Below are 19421 nucleotides of genomic sequence, written 5' to 3' on the forward strand. Positions count from 1 at the left end.
TCAAGAAGATGAACTGACGGAAACTCTTAGTCTGGAGCGAGTTTTAATGGTTTCCAGAGCATGTTGATAGACAAACTGCTGACATCGAGGCTGGAGGTACCCATACTGAATCTGAGTATAAACAGTAAGCATAAACAAAAGACTGAAGGACATACAGTGATGTCTACATGTAAAAAGAAGTTATGTTTTAGATGTGGATTTTCTTTTCCACATGAAGGTAAATTTCCTGTTCTTATATAGATATGTAAAGGCTGTGGGAAAGTGAAAAGCTTTGTGATGGTTTGCAAAGCAAAAGAATAAGAAAGTGCATCACAGTGCAAAGACAAAATGGCCACCAGAACATTTCTGAAGCAGCATTTGATGCACCCACACAAGACCAAGCAGCAATATCAGTTAAGACAAATAAACACCGACAAAGTCAATTGTCATCTAAATCATTGTCAAACAGTTTTTATGTATCAGTATCAAGTGACAGTGATGAAATTGATTGTGTCATGTTGATGGTTACCTCAGAAAAGTGTATCTACTTTGGTTTGACTGCTGGTGATGGAAAACACCTGGCAAAGAGAGATTTACATGCCAAAGCAATAACGTTGCTCAAACATTGTACAATGATTACACTGAAAGTAAAGGGTTCATTATCGACAGTGGTGCATCGAATATATCCATTGTGAGAAAAATAAAGAATTATCTGCATTGTTGCAACTTATGTCATCGAAAACCAAAGTGTTTCCATGGGCTGCATCGACACCCTTAAAAAGTCAAGGTTCATTTGTAGTGACAATGAAACACAAGAAAATGAAAGTGCAAGCAGCCATCCATGTGCTGCAAGGCACGGTGTCCAGTGTCTGTCCACTCAGTTTTAGCACAGCTGCTGATATGGAACTGATTTCTGTGAATAACAACACAAGTGCTCACTACAAAATGACGAGTCAGTTCTCTTCATTATTTCATGGTTTGGGGAAGAATAAGACTATGAAAGTAATGTGGCATATTAATGAGGACATCCGTCCTGTTGCTTAAATGCATAAATGAATAGCTTTTCATTTATAAGAAGCTGTTCAAAAAGAACTTGAATCTTTCCTTAAGCATGATATTATTGAGTGTTCTACTGGTCCAATGAAATGGGTTTCTCCCATAGTATTAGTGCCTAAAAACTGAACGAGAATGAATTCTAGTGCCACACATCGCTGACATGATAATGCAACTATATGGTGCAATGTCTTCTCTTGCCTTGATTTAAATAAATATTATCATGAGTTGGAGTTCGAAAAAGGATGCTGGTACTTTACAACCTTTTCCACATGTGTTAATCTGTTTCAAAACCAAAGACTACGTTTTGGTGTGTAATCCAATGCAGAACTGTTTCCAGAAATGTTTTCGACTTATCAAACACCCTGTCATGAATCAGTTCAATTACAGTGATGACATATTGCTTTTCAGAGCTTTACAAAGAACATAATAAAGCTCTTACACAAGTACGCTCTTTACTTGGCAAAGCAGACAAGTGTGAGTTCCAGAAGACAAAGTTAAAAAATGTGGCTGTATGGCTGATGGGAATATGACATCAGATCCGGGTAAAGTAGATGAGCTGTCAAATGCTGATTCTCCAAAAGATGTTTCATTGTCGTGTTCATTTCTTGTCATGCCCAGTTACTGATCCAGATACATACAAGTCTTTGCCACTGTAAGTGCTCTGTTAAGAGACTTGACAAAACAAATGTGTCATTTCATTGGTCACATGAATGTGAGGAAAGTTTTAAAAGAATCAAGCAAGCCATTGGGGATGCTACTGAAATGCATACTTCAGTCTGAAGCTTCATACAGAAGTCGTTCTTGGATCTAGCCCAGTTGGGTGAGGCACTATGCTTGCACAACACAGACATCCCAATGGTAGAAGGCATATTGTGGCATATACAAGTAGAAGTTTCTCCCAAACTGACTGTGCTTACTTACAACCAGAAAAGAAAGTTTAGAGGTGGTATGGGCTTGCAAACATTTCCATGTACTACTGTATGGAAAACCTGTTATGCTGGTAACTGATCATCACGTTTTATGGACTAGATTGGCAATCCAAAGACCAAAATGGCTCCTTGTATTGAACGAAGGGGACTACTGTTAAAATAGTATAATTATACCATGATGCATCAGCCAGGTATGGATCAGAACCCTGCTGGCTACTTTTCAAGAGTGCCTATACAAGGTCGCAGTACTCCATCTAAGACAACTGAGGCCTATATTAACTTAATTGTAAAATCAAACACAGCAGCTGCCATTTTGTTAACTCAGATCATCATTGCCATGATCCATGATAGTGACATGATAAAGTTGAAGATTATCATCACACATCAGTCATGGAACCAACACTCTTGACTGCTGAACAGTGTTGGTGAATATCAAAAACACAAAATTGTCAAGGATGAAGTGTCCACAATTCGGGAAAGAGTTACACTAGGAGGGTTGAGAATTGCCATTGACTTTTTCGGTCCACTCTACAATGGACATCACCTGCTGATTACTATGGATGAATACTCATTGATTTCTATTAATTGAAAATCCTTCATCTACTTCTAAAGAATGAGACATTAAAAGAGTAGATGACATCTTTGGGACATTGGGTGCTCCAGCCAAGGTGAAGTCTGACAATGGCCCTCCTTTCAATAGTTGAGAGTTCAAGGATTTCTCAGAGCATTTGAATATAAAGCATCAGAAGAGCACATCTGTGACCACAGGCCAATGGACTTGTTGAGGGTTTTGAGTAACCTATAGAAAACAGTGCAGTGTGCTACTCTTGAGGAGCTTAGTTTGAAAACTGTGTTGAATTTTACCTTGAGAGTTTATCGTTCAACATCCCACTCGATCGGAGGTGAAAATTCAGTGACATTAATGTTTTGGGAGAGCAATGAACACCAGGTTACCATGAAGGACCAATCAAGGAACTAAAGATGAGACAGGAACTTTTGAGAAGAAGTTGATTAATGAACAGAGGATGAAAGCGTATGCTGACAAAAGATGGCATGCAAGAAATATCATTCTTAACCCTTTCGATGCTCATGACGAGCTCAGCTCGTCATGATGCACAGTTGAGCTGTGCTGATGACGAGCTGAGCTCGTCATGAATCATGCCCTCAATCATTTTCCAGCACAGGGGGGGAAAACGCCTAGCAGCCAAGGTGTTAATAAAGAGATTCAGTGCTAGAATGACAAATGCGTAGAAGAAAATATGATGCTCCCTTTGATGCAGAACCTTTTCAAGTGCTGCCTACTAATGAGACATATGGTGACTGCCCAGCGCACTGGAAAGCCTATTACTAGGGACTCTTTTTATTTTAGCCACTTAATTAATCATTCATCACATCTAACTGTTGAAGAAGATACTGGGTCTGAAACATCAGTAAGTGCTGTAGCCTCTACACTGTTGATATCGGTGATGACACTTCTTGATTTCTCAGAAAAATTTCAGGTGGAACAATTAAAGTGCGAAATAGATTTATTGAAGAGATTTGATTGTATATGTCTATCCATATAAATATTGTAAAAAATGTAACTTTTTATTTAACAGAGAGGGGTTAGATGTATTGTTTTGTGAGTTAGAAATGATGGTACCCTTTTGGCTTCAGATGGACGCCATAAAACTGTGACGTAAGTGTTTGAACGAAATGCAACAAAGTCAGGTTTGAAATGTTGGGTTCACAATTACACACAGACGCATAGAGACGTATAATACTAAGCTCAGTGCGTGGCATAGTCATTGGTGAGTACCCAGGCTAGAGAGGACACTACAGCAAGGAAAGTGTAAGTAAACAGCCTTCTCATCCCATCAATGTGATGGTTTTAGAATGGAATGAGGAGGACATTGTCTTTGTAGAAACAACTTCAAATGAGTTATGCACCAATTGAATTTTTAGAATGTGTTTAATGAATGTTTTTGCATCTTTGGAAACTATTTTTCTGAAATATACAACTTTAGAGGCATAGGATGATAATTGTGTTAATTCGTGATTATAGGCAAAAAGCTCTCTACAATCTTCTAAATATTAGTACTGATTTATTTATATAAAATGATGCCTACAAAACGTTTTCTTGTACAGAATGTATCTGTTTTTACATCCGTGATGTTGTAATGCTTAAAAAGAAAGTGTGCTACTCTGATATCATAGATAATGTGGCATTTAACATTTACTTACATAATACATACATTAAAAGAAGATAAGGAAAACATTTTATACTCATCCTACATTTTTAAGTTAATGAACAGATCCGGGATGGGTAATACCATAATGATTCTTCTCCTGATATTATGTATGTTAAAGTGATATTTTTAGTAGCACTCATAAAAGACATGGAATTTATGTGGGTATCATCTCTATTCCTTCTCTCTCCTTTTTACTCTGTTGCTTTTCCATCCAATTTATTTGTTATATTTGTGCTTAGTTTACGGAAATTATATGAAGAGGAGACAATAACACAAAATCTTCCAAATGATTAGTCTTTATATTAATTGCAAAAGAGCAAGTCTACTGCTGAACAAGAGATGCGCCAGTAGGTTGTATCTTCAATAATTATATTGCCTTTTTTGCCAACAAGCAGCAGTAAAACAGACATAAAAGGTATTAGTCATTCTGCTCTATCAAGATTTCAATGGCTGCCCAGTTTTTGGTGCTTTTTCCCCTGCAAATTCCTGCGTTGAAGAAACTGGAGGAAAAATTATCAAGCAACCCTTTTACTGAAGGTTCAAAGGGTCGGGGGTATGGATATTGACATCATACGACCTTACAAGATGCACATTTGCACTGTTTCCTTGCATTGAAAGAATCCACTGAAGTGTGGCACATCAGCAAATTTGAGCATTGTTATTTGTCAACCAACTGTGAAATGTTCAACAATTTGCATCAATGGAAACACTATTCCTGGTTGATTAGCTGTTAATAAAGAACAATATCAGAAAGTAAAATTATAACACTGTGTCCCAATTTCTTCCTACACGTTCAAGTTTTGGGAGTGATAAACCAGGCAAATTCGACATGCAAACTCACAAATGTTCATAAAACATGTACAAATATTTGCTCTGACCTTGTATGCATAGGCACGATAACATGATGAATTGTTATACACATTGTAAGAAATTGGGTTATTAGTTGAGAAGGGTGGAAGCTACACTAAAACACAGCGTTTGTCAGGGTGAATCACAAAACTCACTGAATAACCTGTGTGTAATCTGGTAGCTTGGCACAAAATCTGTCAGGCTTACTTAGAAACAATATGTAAAGTATATATGTAGCACTCAAACAGTGATAGAGTGAAAACACAACACAAAACAAATCCCAAATCAATTTAGAAAATAGAGTCAAATTTATTCAATAAAGTGAAACAAGAAAAATCCACTCAGTACAACATGAATTATGATTATGAGTATTCAAGTGAAAATATCACTAAAGTACAAAGCAACACTCACAGTTATCTGGTCACTCTGGGCTGTGTGGGTTGGATACAGGAACCATGCTCATCCGGCTGACAAGTGATCATCTCAAGTCCATGTGAAAAGTGCCATTCACATTGGAGCGGGGCCTAATGAGGACGTTGTTGACGTGAGGAGCCTATTGTGCTCCATGGATGGTCGCTGCTGTAGGACCAAGAGCCAGTCATCACTGGAAATTTTCATTGGCGGTCTTCCTAGGCAGTATTTGGCAGCACGAAGAGTGAGTCCTGCTGAAGCTTTACATTGGTGGTCATCAAGAGCAGGTGATGCTTGGTGTGAAAAGCTATCTTCATGGTCATAAGGAACCCAAAACTTCAGTATTTTTGCATACTCTTCAGGAGGCGTACACTCTGATGCCAGCAAAGTACCCAGGCCCCAGGAAGGCCACTCTTGCGGATCAGGAATCACTCCAGCATAGGCCAGTAGCTAGGATCAGGCAAGCCCAGGTAAGTTCATTTGGTGCTGGTCAGCTGGAAAGTTGCAGGGAGGCCTCTGGAAGCCTGTTGTGTCAGAGAACTGACCCTTGGAGCCACTTGTGGAGAGCCTGGGTGCAAGGCAAGCAAGTGCAATCCTCTTTCTTCAGCCAGCAAGGGTCCTTCTTCTGAATCTTATACAGGTCTAAAGGTCTTCTGATGAATGGTACTGAAGGTGCCACTTTTGTACCTGGTGCCAGACTTTAGGTGGGAATTTCCTTGGCTTACCACTCAAACTGGTTCTGGTCTGTCTTCCCCTTGCTCCAGGTTTGGCTCCAAACGGTCTAGGGTGCCAAATCAAGGGCAGGCCTGGTGCTAGGCTCTTTTGTGTGTGTCGCAGGCAGAGCCCTTTCAAATTTAATTAGGGCAGGCCACAACTCCACCTCAGCCATTCTGTCATGAATACTCTCTACCTGGATGTATGACGTTACAACGCATACTTTTACCACGCATACCTTTACAACGCGGTTTTTACAACGCATGCCTTTACAACGCATAGCACTTTGGGGTGCTGGATAGTGAAAAGTTTAATTTACTATTCCAACTCCAGTCCCCGTGGAAACTAGGGAAGGTGTTGGATAGTAAATTAAACTTATTCCCTATCCTAGAGCGCCACCCAGCGCAATGCGTTGTAATGGTTTGCGTTGTAATGACTGCGTTGTAATGGTAGTGCGTGGTAAAATGTTCGTTGGAAGGTTGTATACCCTGCCTCCACACCTAGGCCTGTTCTGTCTCAATGTCTGGAAGCGATACACAGCCCACAACAGAATAGCCATAAAGTCTCATGATCTTGGACACTAGTAGAAAGGCACATTTGATTCTGGGTAGAAAAATATCAACTTTCTAAAAATAGCATTATTGGAAAAGTAACCTAAAATCTGCCATTAATATTAAAAAGGGTCTTTAAATTTGAGAGTAAACATCATTTATCCATCTCATCCCAAACTGAATGTAGTACTTAATAATTGTTATGAGGTTTCCTGGTGTCAGTCTATAGGAGATTTTACAAACGTAAAAAAAAGACTTTAGGAGTTGTTCAATGCCAGGACATTTAAAACTTAAAACCACATGTCCTGCTTTTTAAATACTATGCACCATGCCATATGAGTCTTTAGGGCCTACTATAGTGGGTGTTTTATAGGTATTGAAAAGGAAGCTTGGCAACAGGTTTATTGTACCAGGTTGAAATGGCAGTTTAAATCTGCACTCCAGCTTGAGGTGGTATGCCTGAGATAAGTTTTAAAGGCTACTTTAGTGGGTACCACAATGAGTGCTAGAGTGACTTGTGGCATTTCACTTAAAAGCTCTAAGTACATTTAGTGCCATATCCTAGGGACTTACAAGTAAATTAAATGTACCAATCAGGTGTAGAACAATTCTACTATGTTTAGAAGGGAGAACAGACAGACTGTACCACTTGCTAATATGTAAATATGTAGAGCATCTTAAAAAACAAACAAAATGAGTTCACCAAAACAGTCAGAGGAAGGGAAACACCAGGGGTGACCCTGCAGAAAGTGCCAGGTCCAACACACACATTGACCAATATTCATACAAGTAAACATGAGCATTTTCCTTGTAAATTTGTTTTAAGAGACAACTGTAAAGAGACGGTGTTTCGTAAGTTTATTTAAATGTTTAGTCATTTCAACTTTATATTATTCATATTCATTGTGGACACACGCTTCATTTCACAGATTTTTATTAAGTACTTAGTAAAAGAGAACTTAAATGATCTCCCTAATAGGCCCTTGCCTCTGCATTACATGAGATGTGGGTGCAATTTAAATTCTCTGACACTCCCTGTGAGGAAGTGGTCCTTTTTGCCCTGACAACCCATATTTGTTTGCTTGGTACTGGTGGTAACTGACTCTGTTCCATGAGCTATGCTTACCAGGTCAAGGGCCAGTGCTATGATTATAAGGATATGTAAATTAGTTGTAATTATAATTGGTACTGACAGCCTAGCTGTAAGGCCCTAGTATATAATAGGGCATGTAGGTATAGAGGCCCAGTAGACTTAATGCACTTAAGTGTGCACCACTGTGGTGCCGCCTGTAATTTTAAAGGCAGCACTGCCTTTCAGGCTGCCTTTACCTTAAATTTATATGCAAGTCCGACTTTGGATTTAAAGGAACTTCCAAAGTAGCACGCTACCTTATTTGTATATACAAGTCAACCCTAAAGCCTCCCTCTAGGTGCTCCTGGGGTAGGGTGCCTTCTAACTATAAGCAGGGATATTTTAAAAGATGGGGGATGGGAGCACACTTTTTCACCTCCCAGCACAGTTCATCCCTTAGCATTATGGTAAATGCAATTAACTTTAAATGCTTACTTGAATTTTTGCTGAAGTGTTTCACCAAAGTTGGTGCAGGTTAGGACTGTGAATCTCTAGACACATGTGTTTTTGGATATTATCCTTCATCAGTAGAGATAAAAAACGAAATTCATCTGCGGTTGCTAAGAAAGCTGCCACAGTCCTTTTTGGGTCTCAGTACCTCTCACTGGCGCACAGGTGTATCTCCAAAAGCTTTTCAGCTCAGGGGCTCAAGGGAGCCTTTTTAAACAGAAGGGGGATGGGAGAACACTGCTTCACCTCCCAGCACAGTTCACCCCTTGGCATTATGGTAAATGCAGTTCACTTTAAATGCTTACTTGAATTTTCTATGATAAAAAATGTTTTTAAGCCCATTGAGAGAAACACTATCAATTCAGTTTTTACCCATTGTAGGAAATGCTTCCATAGGCTAACATTAGGATACATTAATTAAGTACAAATATTGACAGGAGCCATCTAAAACATAATTCAAGGTATCTAATTCATAGTTAAGATAAATTCAACAACTAGTCAGTGTTAGATTTATAACAACTATTACAAAAAATAAATTAATAAACTTTCTTTTATGTGAGTTAAAATCCAGCTTTCAAGCTGCCCTCTCCTATTTGGCCAGTTGTTCCTAAGTTGAAACAGAGCTGCTTGATTAGGTGTGAAGTGTCTTTTCAGAGTAGGCAATGAATTTCCTGTGGGTAGAAAACTTTAGCTGCAGAAGCAAAAAAACAGAAAGAGGGTGGGGAAGCCAAACTGGTATTCAAAGGGAGAATGAAAGTTTGGGATTAGCACAGGATGACCCCCAAATCCTTATACCCAGCTACAGACGAGGCTCAGTAAAAGATTAGGCAGTTGGTTGGAAGGGGTGTGTTACTGAACCTTAGCCACATCTGTTGGTTGACGTAGCCAGATCTAACTCCGAAGGAAGTCTTTCTTCGTGTTGGATTTTGTAAGAATTTTGTTTTCTGGGACAAAAATATGCCACAATTTGGAGGAAGTGGGGACACACCTTCGAGGTACCCTGCATCCCATTGGTCATGGGCACCCCTCTGCTTGATATTGTGAAACTGTAAATACATATGGAAGAGCTGCATAGCTCCTCATATCTGCTGCCTAAAACTACAAGGACTGCTGTGCTGGAAACCCAAACTGCACTCCAAAGTTTGCACTCTGAATGACTGCACCTGCTGCACATTCTGGGACCACAGCCCAAGGACTTTTCCTTGCTTCAGAAGGATTAGGAAGTGAATGCCCACCATGTTACAGGTTAACAGAGGCCACCTACATCATCTCCACCAAGGAGTACCCATCCTGGAGGATGTCATGGGGACATTTAAGGATTAATCTAGGTGCATTGTGGGAATTGTTATCCCACAATTCCAAGGACCACCTCAGAGTTTCTAAACTCTTGGATTTGTGTTTTTGACACTTTTAAACCACAAGAGAAACTTCAGGAAGAAGTTCCATAAGTTTGAATCAACTTTTAGGAAAAGCTACACAAGGTGACTGATTCGCTGCAAAAGGCAAGCCGGCAACTTTTCAACCGCGAATGGGCCTGGACTCAGGTCCATCCTGCTGAAAGCTCTGTACCTCCAAACTTCCAGGATTTGACCAGGGCATCGCAAAAAACCAAGGCGGCGACTTTGACATGAATCCGGCTTGAAGAGGAGCCTATCGACATGTAAAGCTCCAGAAAAATGAGTAAGTGCGAAGGTAAACTGACTGATGCCTCCCACTTAGTGTATCAAACCAGGGCTCCATCGTGGTCGGCCTCAAACTTTCACTTTGTATTAGTCAAGCACGACCAGATGTCTCAAAGTTGCGCTATATGTTTTTAAGCAGTAGAAAGTGTTTATTCTTTTAAAAAATCATATCTCCGGTTCTTAACCCCTTGCGCGCTAGCGGTTTTCCCGCTGTGTGCTGGGTTTTTCGAAAACCCGCGTTACATGACGAGCTCAGCTCTTCATCAGCATACGAGCGCCGTAGCTGATGACGAGCTGAGCTGATCTTTTTTCCGCGCCAGGACACTCTAGAGTAACAGTGCGCGTTACAAAAACTATTATAACATATAACATAACATAACAAGTGGCCCTTAAGGAGGGCCATGTGGCTCCCCTTCCCAAAATTAAAAAATAAATAAATAAATAAAATAGAAAGGCTGGCCCCGGGGGATGGAGTCCCTGGGTCCATAAGTGGTGAGAGGAGGGGGCCAATGCAGCCCCTCCCAAAAAATATAAATACATAACAAAAGGCCATGCCCCGGGGGATGGGGTCACGGGGCTGATTAAGGCCTTGTGAGGGGGGCCAAGCGGCCCTTCCCAAGTTTTTAATTTAAAAAAAAAGAATTAGAGGGCAGGCACTGGGGAATGGGGTCCCCAGGGCAAAAAAATTATTAGAAAAAGAAGGGGACTATGCATCCCCCTTCTAAAAGAAAAAGAAGAAAAAAAAGACCAGCATCGTGCCACGCCCCTTCCTTTCAGCACTCTGCAAACGCACCCCCTGGCACCTTTGTAGATGGGGAACAAATTCCCCTTAAATACTGGAGGTCCCTGGGGGCCAACTAGCCCACCAGGAACCTCCAGTATGTGCCAGGGGGCTGCGTTGCAGAGAGGTGTTCTGAGGCCATTCCCCTTTTTACACCTCTCTGCAACGCAGCTCGGTGGTGCTTAGTGGAGGTATCTGGTGGGCTAGTTGCACCCCAGGGACCCTCAGGATTCAAGGGGAGTTCTATTTACACATCTTTGGAAAGTGACACACCCACCCATCCAACCACACACACACACATTCTCTCTCCCATACAAATACTCAGTTAACTAATCAATAACTAATGTAGACTCTCACATAGCCAGTAACCAATTTATGCAGTAGTTTACACAACAAGAGACAGAATGATACAGATATTCACACAGTTTAATCACTATCCCATATATTTAGTGAGACACTTGAATTTATTCACTTAAACAGTCAATCACATTGCTACTAAATCCTCCATTCAGACACTTATACATCCATTCATTCTTCAATGCAGATTGCTATATAAATAATACATATTTAAATATCGAACCAAAAAACACTCACTGGATGATGTCCTCAGTGATGTCATCAGTGATGTCATTTGAGATGTTATCAGTGATGTCATCAGTGATGTCATGAATGATGTAATATGTGACAACACCAGCAGTGGATTGCTGGCGCACAAGTTATAGTTAATTGAACTAATTATAACGGAGACATTTCAATGGTTTTGTACGAGTAAAATGTCCAGATAACTATAACAGCCCTGAAACCTTTGTTTTTTTCAGTGAATTTCTAAGGTTTTTTAAATGCTAATTCCTAACTATAAAATGCCTGAAACTAATGTTTTTTTTCAGTGAATATATATATATACATATATAGTAGGCAGTTATAGTTAGGACCTAGTTTCCATAGGAAATCCGCAACATTCTATTGGGAATACCTTTGGCGCTGGTTGATAAATCTTTGTGAATTTCTCAAAGAAGATGGCCCGCTCCGCTCCGCTCCTTCCCTGAAAGTTTTGGGAGGATTTGTGAAGTTGGGGCTGAGAAAAAAAGGGGTCCCAAAACGTGTTTTCCCCATGTTATTTTCTATAGGACGATTAGACACGGCTACAGCCCGAATGGATGAACGGAATTACATGACATTTTGCAAAATAGTGGAGTCTGTTTCGCGGATCGGCCTTTTGTTTAAATGGTGTAAATCCTTTCAGTAGTTGTTGAGAAAATTAAGTTTAAAAAAATGTAAATATCTATAGGCGCGTGTGCGAGCTGAATTCTGATTTGCTGTTGGACGTCTGTCAACATTTGAATCAGTCGAAATCAGGAAGTGTTGGGCACCATCTTGTCATCGAGGCAGAAGGGAGCTCCCAAAAAAAGTGGGAAACATGAGAAGGTGCCAGGGTGGAGACCCCCTGACCCCTAGGCCTTCTGAGGGGGTCGTGAAAGGACCCCAAAGGCCCCCCAATTTTTTTTGTTGAAAAATCGGGAGGTGCGCGCACGGTGCACGCTCTCCACGAGATTGAAAACTAAAGTGGAGAACGTGAAAAGGAGGCGGGGTAGAGTCTCCCTGACCCCCTAGGCCTTCTCAGGGGGACCCTGAAGGACCCCAAAGGGCACAAAAAACTTTTTTTTTTTAAAGTCGCATTTTGTGTAGTTTCAGAATAGAGTGAAAAATGAAAGCGGAGAACGTGGTGAAGGAGGCAGTGAAGAGACTCCCTGACCCCCTAGGCCTTCTGAGGGGGTCCCTGAAGTACCCCGAAGGGCAAAAAAACCATTAAAAAAAAAATCGCAAGGTCCGCGCATGGTGCAAGCACCCCAAGGCAAAAGTAAGTAAAAAACAATAGTGGAGAACGTGGTAAAGGAGGTAGTGAAGACACACCCTGACCCCCTAGGCCTTCTTAGGGGGTTCCTGAAGGACCCCTGAAGGCCCACATTTATTTTTATTTTAGAAAAACAAATTAAGGGTGTGCGCACGGAGCGCGCACGCTTAAAAAATTACAAAAAAAATTAATAACAACTATGACTGCTATTTATTGATTCAAGTTGTAGACTATACTGTTCAACTTTAAGCAAATCATAAAAAGTTGTTGTGCCACTGCATATTAATGGATACAGTCAATCTATTATAATATACAAAGGCAGTTTGTGAAAAATAAATATATATGAAATAAAAAAATAATACAATAATGAGCATGTTAAAAACTTTTCAAATTCACTGAAAAAAAACATATGTTTCAGACCAGATATAGATAGAAATTAGCATTAAAAAACATTGAAAATTCACAGAAAAAACCAAAGGTTTCACACACGTTATAGTTAGGAATTAGCATTAAAAAAACCTTGCAAATTCACTGAAAAAACCATAGGTTTCACACACGTTATAGTTAGGAATTTGCATTTAAAAAACCTTGAAAATTCACTGAAAAAACCATAGGTTTCACACACGTTATAGTTAGGAATTAGCATTTAAAAAACCTTGCAAATTCACTGAAAAAAACATAGGTTTCACATATGTTATAGTTAGCTGGACATTTCACTCATACAAAACCTTTGAAATTCCCCTGTTATAGTTAGTTCAGCTAACTAGAACTCGCGCGACCGTAATGCACTGCTGATGACGTCACATATAACATTACTCATGACATGGTCACTGACATCACTCATGACATCACTGATGACATCTCAAATGACATCACTGATGACATCATCCAGTGAATGTGTATCTTTCTGAAAAATAAATATTTTTTATATATGTATATCTAAAGGTTGATGGAAGAATAAATGGGTAAATAAGTGTCTATATGGATGTTTTTTTTTAAATTGATTGGTTAACTGGCTTAATATATGTATCTTAGTGAATACATATATTAGCAAGTAATATTTAAATATTTGAATATGTGTATCAGTGCCTCACTTTGTAAATAAGTAGCTGCATGGGTTGCTGATTAGCTGCATGAGAGTGTATATGGGTTATTAGTTGTTTTTTTTACTATCAGTATGAGTGTCTGTATGATTCAGTGGGGGATATTACTTAGCGCACAGATGCATGAATGAGTGACTCACTGTTTCTATGTGTTTTGAGTAAGGCGAGGGATTACCAGCAGGAGCCCTGTCATTTTGTATATTTTGTATTTTGTACATATATATGCTACATCATCGATAAAAGGACCGGCAACCTGGGATGGTAGGAAATCAAATTTTTTTTTTTAAATCAGGCCAGGACGCGTTTCTGCTATATCTATATAGTTTTACACCATTTCATTACATTTTAAATTACATATGTTATGAAGTTTATTATGCAAAAATATTAAACAATATATGATATTACTTGTTTGAGGATAGATTGTATTGGTGGCCACTTTGGAATTAATTTACACTAACGTATGGTTTGCCATTACTTTTCAATAAGAATGCTTTTAACAAAGAGAACATGCAGAGCTCACACTTTCCTGCCTTTAAACAGCAAAAGACATTTACAGGTTACATTTGTTTGTGGTTTTTAGTAGCATTTCATATGCACAGTAAATAAAATGTGTCCAATGAACTACAGTATATAGTTTAATCCTCTCATACTCTTCTCCAAAACAGAAAAGTTCCGGCTCTCAGTATGCATTACTGGTTGATGTGAAGTCTACTTCATTAAAACATATTAATACATGTTTCCAAAACTCCTACCTGATAATAATCAAAGGGATGAAGTACACCAAGAAAGCAACGATGGTCATGTAGGGTATCCAGTAGGAATCGTCAGGCCAAAGAGCCCAGCACTGCACTTCTCCATTCGGAATGGTCCTTTTCCCAAATATTATCAGTGTTGGAACAGAGAATAGGAAAGAAAGACTCCAGGCTACTGCAATCAGCACCTTTGCCTGTCTTTCTGTGAAATAAACAGACAGATATTTGTCAGTATCGTTATCAGAATCCATTACCTCCATATGCTGCTTCTGATTGTCTGCTTTCATTCACAACTCAACTCTCTACAACAGTTCTGATTTACCTAAATAGGGTGTCATTATCGTCCACTATAGGTATGCGGAAAGCAACCACAATCAAAGACTACAAGTGCAAATTACTTCTACAGAGGAAAACAAATCTAGACTGCATATTGTAACATAATATAGAACTAATAAAAATAGTATACAATAAATAGTAGAGTATATATAGAGTAATTGTTGTGTAGAAATATACAGGGGCATATTTATTAGCCACTTTATTTCACTCTTGCACCACTCAACATGCTGCAAGAGGGGTGCAAATGAAAAACGAGATTAATGAAGCCATGCAAGGCCACCTTGCATGGCCCTGTGTGGCTTTGTAAATCTTGAGTAGTGTAACGCAGTGCAAATTGACATGTTGCATTACTCTGCACAAGGGAGGCTTTTCTATTAGTGTTCCTTGTGTTTTCCCACACAACATCCATGGATTTTGATTCATTCCAGATTTACAAGAACAGGTTGAACAGAAAGGAGTGGATTTTTCATGTTCCAAATATTGCACGTGGAAATATAAACCACTAGGTAGGCATCTTTACATTCTGGTCCTTTGGGATAATAAACCCCTTTTTTGTGCTGGTTATCTATCGCGGTCATCTATATAACAGTGAGCGGACTACGTTTGGTAGTCTTCACTAATCACTCAAGAGTCCGGTTGGGCCTGAACGTTACCATACATAGGAAATACGATCGATAATTCTTTAAATAATTATCCAATGGGCACTGTCTGCATGAACAAGCAGATCTTATTTCCCATTCCTGCATAATCATAAAACTTTGCAGGACTATCCACATGTTAAGAGCAAGAGTGTGAGCCAATGTGTTTGTATATAGATCAACAATTCGGTATACCCACACGTTACTAATTTTGAACTCCTTTATTAGGAATCCCTCCTTCCAACAAAATTTTGAGTAATCGTATTTGTATCACATGAAGATTCTCCTTGGATGCTTTTTGCTGCATGGATAGAGTCCTATTGTTGTGAGTATATCTATGGTAATTGAACTATTATGCTAAAAGCCTGGAAGGATATTCTTTTAATAAATGTTTTACGCAAAAGGTAATCTACAACTAATACATAATCTGTGTATATCTAGTGCGTCCTAACAGCTCTAAGGTTGAGTCTAAATGTTATTTAGAAATAACTCTACTCCAGTCCTTGAATAGGTCTATGACTGGTAGCCCTCCTTATTATAAAATGGTACTCGAGAAGTCTAAAGGGGTGTCGCTCTCAGCTAAGTCAGTTACTGTACAATTGGCAAATATTATGTGGCTTATCAGAGGCCTTCAGTGTGCATAATAATAGTTAGGGTCAGCTTGACAGTTAGGAATAAGGCTTTCTAATATGTTAGGAATAATGTTGATTTTATAAATTCTATGCATGTTGAGATAACAGAAATATTTTTTCTATAATTGTATTTCAGGAATTATATTGTGTCTCCTGAAGAAGGCGGTCCCCTGCCGAAACGCGCGTCGAGTTTTAATGTTTTTTCTATTTTTATGATTATCTGTGTATTTTCGTCTATATATTGTTTGATTTGATTTTTTGTATTATGCAATTTATGTGAATCTTTTATGATTATTGCCTGTAATGCTGTCACAGATACTTTTATCTATTCACCATATTGTGTGACCGTTGGTCAGCTTCAGTATGGTTTTTAATACATAAAAAATAAAAATATACTTTTTATATACTTTTGCTATTTATTTCCATGTTTTCCCTTCTTGTTAGCTGGCCCAACTTATATGTACACTGACATACCTAGACGTCCTAGGAATTTTTTCGCATCTGTTGCTACCCTGCCCTAGGAGTCTATAGATTTTCACTACCCAGGGGGTCCTTGTTATTCTCAGTTGTTTACCCACAGCTTGTCTGTGTAGGGCTACGTTCTTTTGTATCATTACAGATTATACCAACGATTGTCAGTACTGAGTTTAGCCGCTAGTTCGGCCCCTTGCTCTCATATATAGAGATATATATACATAGTCTAGATATATATTTACCATCACCCTCTCGGCATGGCCCAGCTACCAACCTTCGGGTTCTCAGATGATGTGTTCGCTACCCTTGTTGGAATTAGCTCAGCGGCCAGCAGTAGCAGTACATCGAATGTTACTACCAACGAGGACAGTCGCAAATTAGTTGAACTAAAAAAGAAGTTAACACGGATGGAAGCCCATGGGGAATTCATGTTAGCTTACCTGAAAAATGGGATTATCCCTATGGGCCTCAAAGTACGGAACATCCCTGGCCTCTTCGTCCATCACAGGCCATTTCTAGAAAAATGGAGCTTAATAGCCAACAGATGTTCTAGGGATCTTATGATCCTTATAATCGAGACTGCGAAGGAATTAGCGGTAGATATCAAAAAAGAGATTGAAGAGCTAGAAACTAAACTTAGGAATTCAGGTAATATAGACGATGCAATCAAAAGAATTGAGGAAGCCAATAAAGAACTAGAGTCATTCAGTGCTTACCTCAATAAACGAAAGAACGACAAGTTAGCTAAAGATAAACGTTACTACACAATGGAAGGAACTTATCCCTATCTGAAGCAAGACTTCTATAAACAGAATCACTACGGTGACGAGATTAGACCTACCCCACAGAGAGTCAACAACTTTACTGACTCCTCAGATTCAGAAAATAAGGGACAAAGTAACTACTATGAGGCTGATAATTATAACCAATACAATGGCCCACGTACTAAGCAGCCTTTTTTAGCCAACAGGGGCCCAAGACGGGGCAGGCCCAGGGTCCATTTCCAAACCCAGTCCAGGGGGAATTTCCAGCAAGCCCATCACCAACAACAACACCACCAACACCCCCATCAACCTCAGGAGCCCCAATTCATACGGGAAACGCGGAATCGCCAGTACTGGGGCCAGGGGATATAATCCCCATTTTCAATTTGTCCTCTAAACATCTAGATATTCACACTGAATCTTTACTTTCCAAAGGTCTTTCCTATGTCCCTCATGCCCATGTTAACGTATTCGAACTACAGAAAGACATTATTTCTTTCTTTAGAAAGATTAGATTAAAAAAGTTTTTCTCTTCCTCTGCATCAGATATGACAGATGTCACCCAGAGAAGTAACCATCTCTCCCTTCCATCCACCTTTAACCCTTCGCTAGACCAGCTAGGGCCAGAGGTGGCTAGTTTTGAATTGGTTGTGCTACAACAATTAGAGAGATCCCTTCGATTCATACCGAAACCTATTTATAACCTGAACAGAGAAGAATCAATAGCCCTACAGAATCTTAGAAAGGATAAGAAGCTGATAATCAAAAGCTGTGATAAAGGCGGCGGTATCGTTCTGATTGATAGCGATAAGTACGAACAGAAGATGTTATCTATGCTATCGGACACGACCACTTACTCTGAGGTGAGAAGTAACCCTTTGGTTGCAACATCTAAGAAAATACTGAACCTTACCCTTACTGCTCTTACATCTGGAGATATTGATCAAAAAGAATTTGATTATCTCAATAGTCACCAACATAAGACAGCATGCATATACGGTATGCCCAAAATCCATAAAGACCTGATTGACCCCCCGTATAGGCCAATAGTCTCTACAATTGGCACTAATACAGAACCACTTTCGAAATTTATTGACTTTTATCTACGACCCCATATACCCAGTATCCCTTCCTACATTAGAGATACTGGGGCTATGATCTCAAAAATAGAGAACCTACCCTTTGATCCGAATAAGGACTTGTTGGTCACGATGGACATCGAGGCCCTATATAGTAACATCCCGCAGAATGAAGCCATTCTCACCACTAGCTGGTTTATTGACACCCTTAACATTGCTTGCCCAAAGGATTTCCTATTAAAACTGCTTCAGATTGTTCTATCTGAAAATATTGTTGAATTCGGCCACTCCTTGTTTCGTCAAACAAGGGGCGTCAGTATGGGGGCGTCTGTGGCACCCTCCATCGCTAATATCTATATGGCGGCCTTTGAAAAGAAGTTTATACACAATGAGATAGCGCCATTCTACGAGTCTATCTCCCACTGGTCCAGATACATCGATGACATCTTCTTTATCTGGACCAGTGGGAGAGATTCTCTTTTAGAGTTTCTTGAATGGATCAATCTGACGGACTCGAATCTGAAATTTACGGCACATTACAGTGACATTCAGGTTGAATTCCTGGACATAATTATCAAGAACCAAAATAACAAACTTATTGTAGATTTATTTATTAAACCTACGGCGAGGAATACTCTTCTCCATTTTAAGAGTTTTCATCCGCGATGCCAAAGGGAGAGCATCCCTTTTTCACAATTTCTTCGAGTTAGGAGGAACTGTTCGAATCTAACAGATTTTGATGTCCAAGCTAAAGCCATGAGACAAAAATTCCTTAACAGAGGTTATCCACATAGGTTGATCCGAGACTCATACAAACGAGCCAGATTCTACGATCGGGACCACCTACTCAGGACAAAACCACCAGCAACCAATGACCAATTAGTATGCGTCACAAAGCATTCGACCCTAGACAAAACTATAAGACACATTGTGACCAAGAATTGGCACATTTTGAACTCGAATCCCTCCTACGAGAAACTAGAGAAACCCATCTTTGCACATAGGAGGAACAAAAACCTTAAAGAT

At 39.5% G+C, this 19421-nt stretch overlaps 1 protein-coding gene across 1 annotated transcript in view; it reads right to left on the reverse strand.

The window, feature by feature from the left end:
* Nucleotides 1–19421, reverse strand: part of NPSR1 (neuropeptide S receptor 1) — a 1161350-nt gene that overhangs the window by 617295 nt on the left and 524634 nt on the right. The window contains exon 3 of the mRNA XM_086966827.1: nt 14473–14674. Coding sequence (XP_086822953.1) covers nt 14473–14674 — 202 coding nt within the window. The remainder of the gene's footprint in view (nt 1–14472; nt 14675–19421) is intronic.

The sequence above is a fragment of the Lissotriton vulgaris genome, chromosome 4_1, assembly GCF_964263255.1.
Source record: "Lissotriton vulgaris chromosome 4_1, aLisVul1.2, whole genome shotgun sequence".
In the NCBI taxonomy this organism is placed as follows: domain Eukaryota; kingdom Metazoa; phylum Chordata; class Amphibia; order Caudata; family Salamandridae; genus Lissotriton; species Lissotriton vulgaris.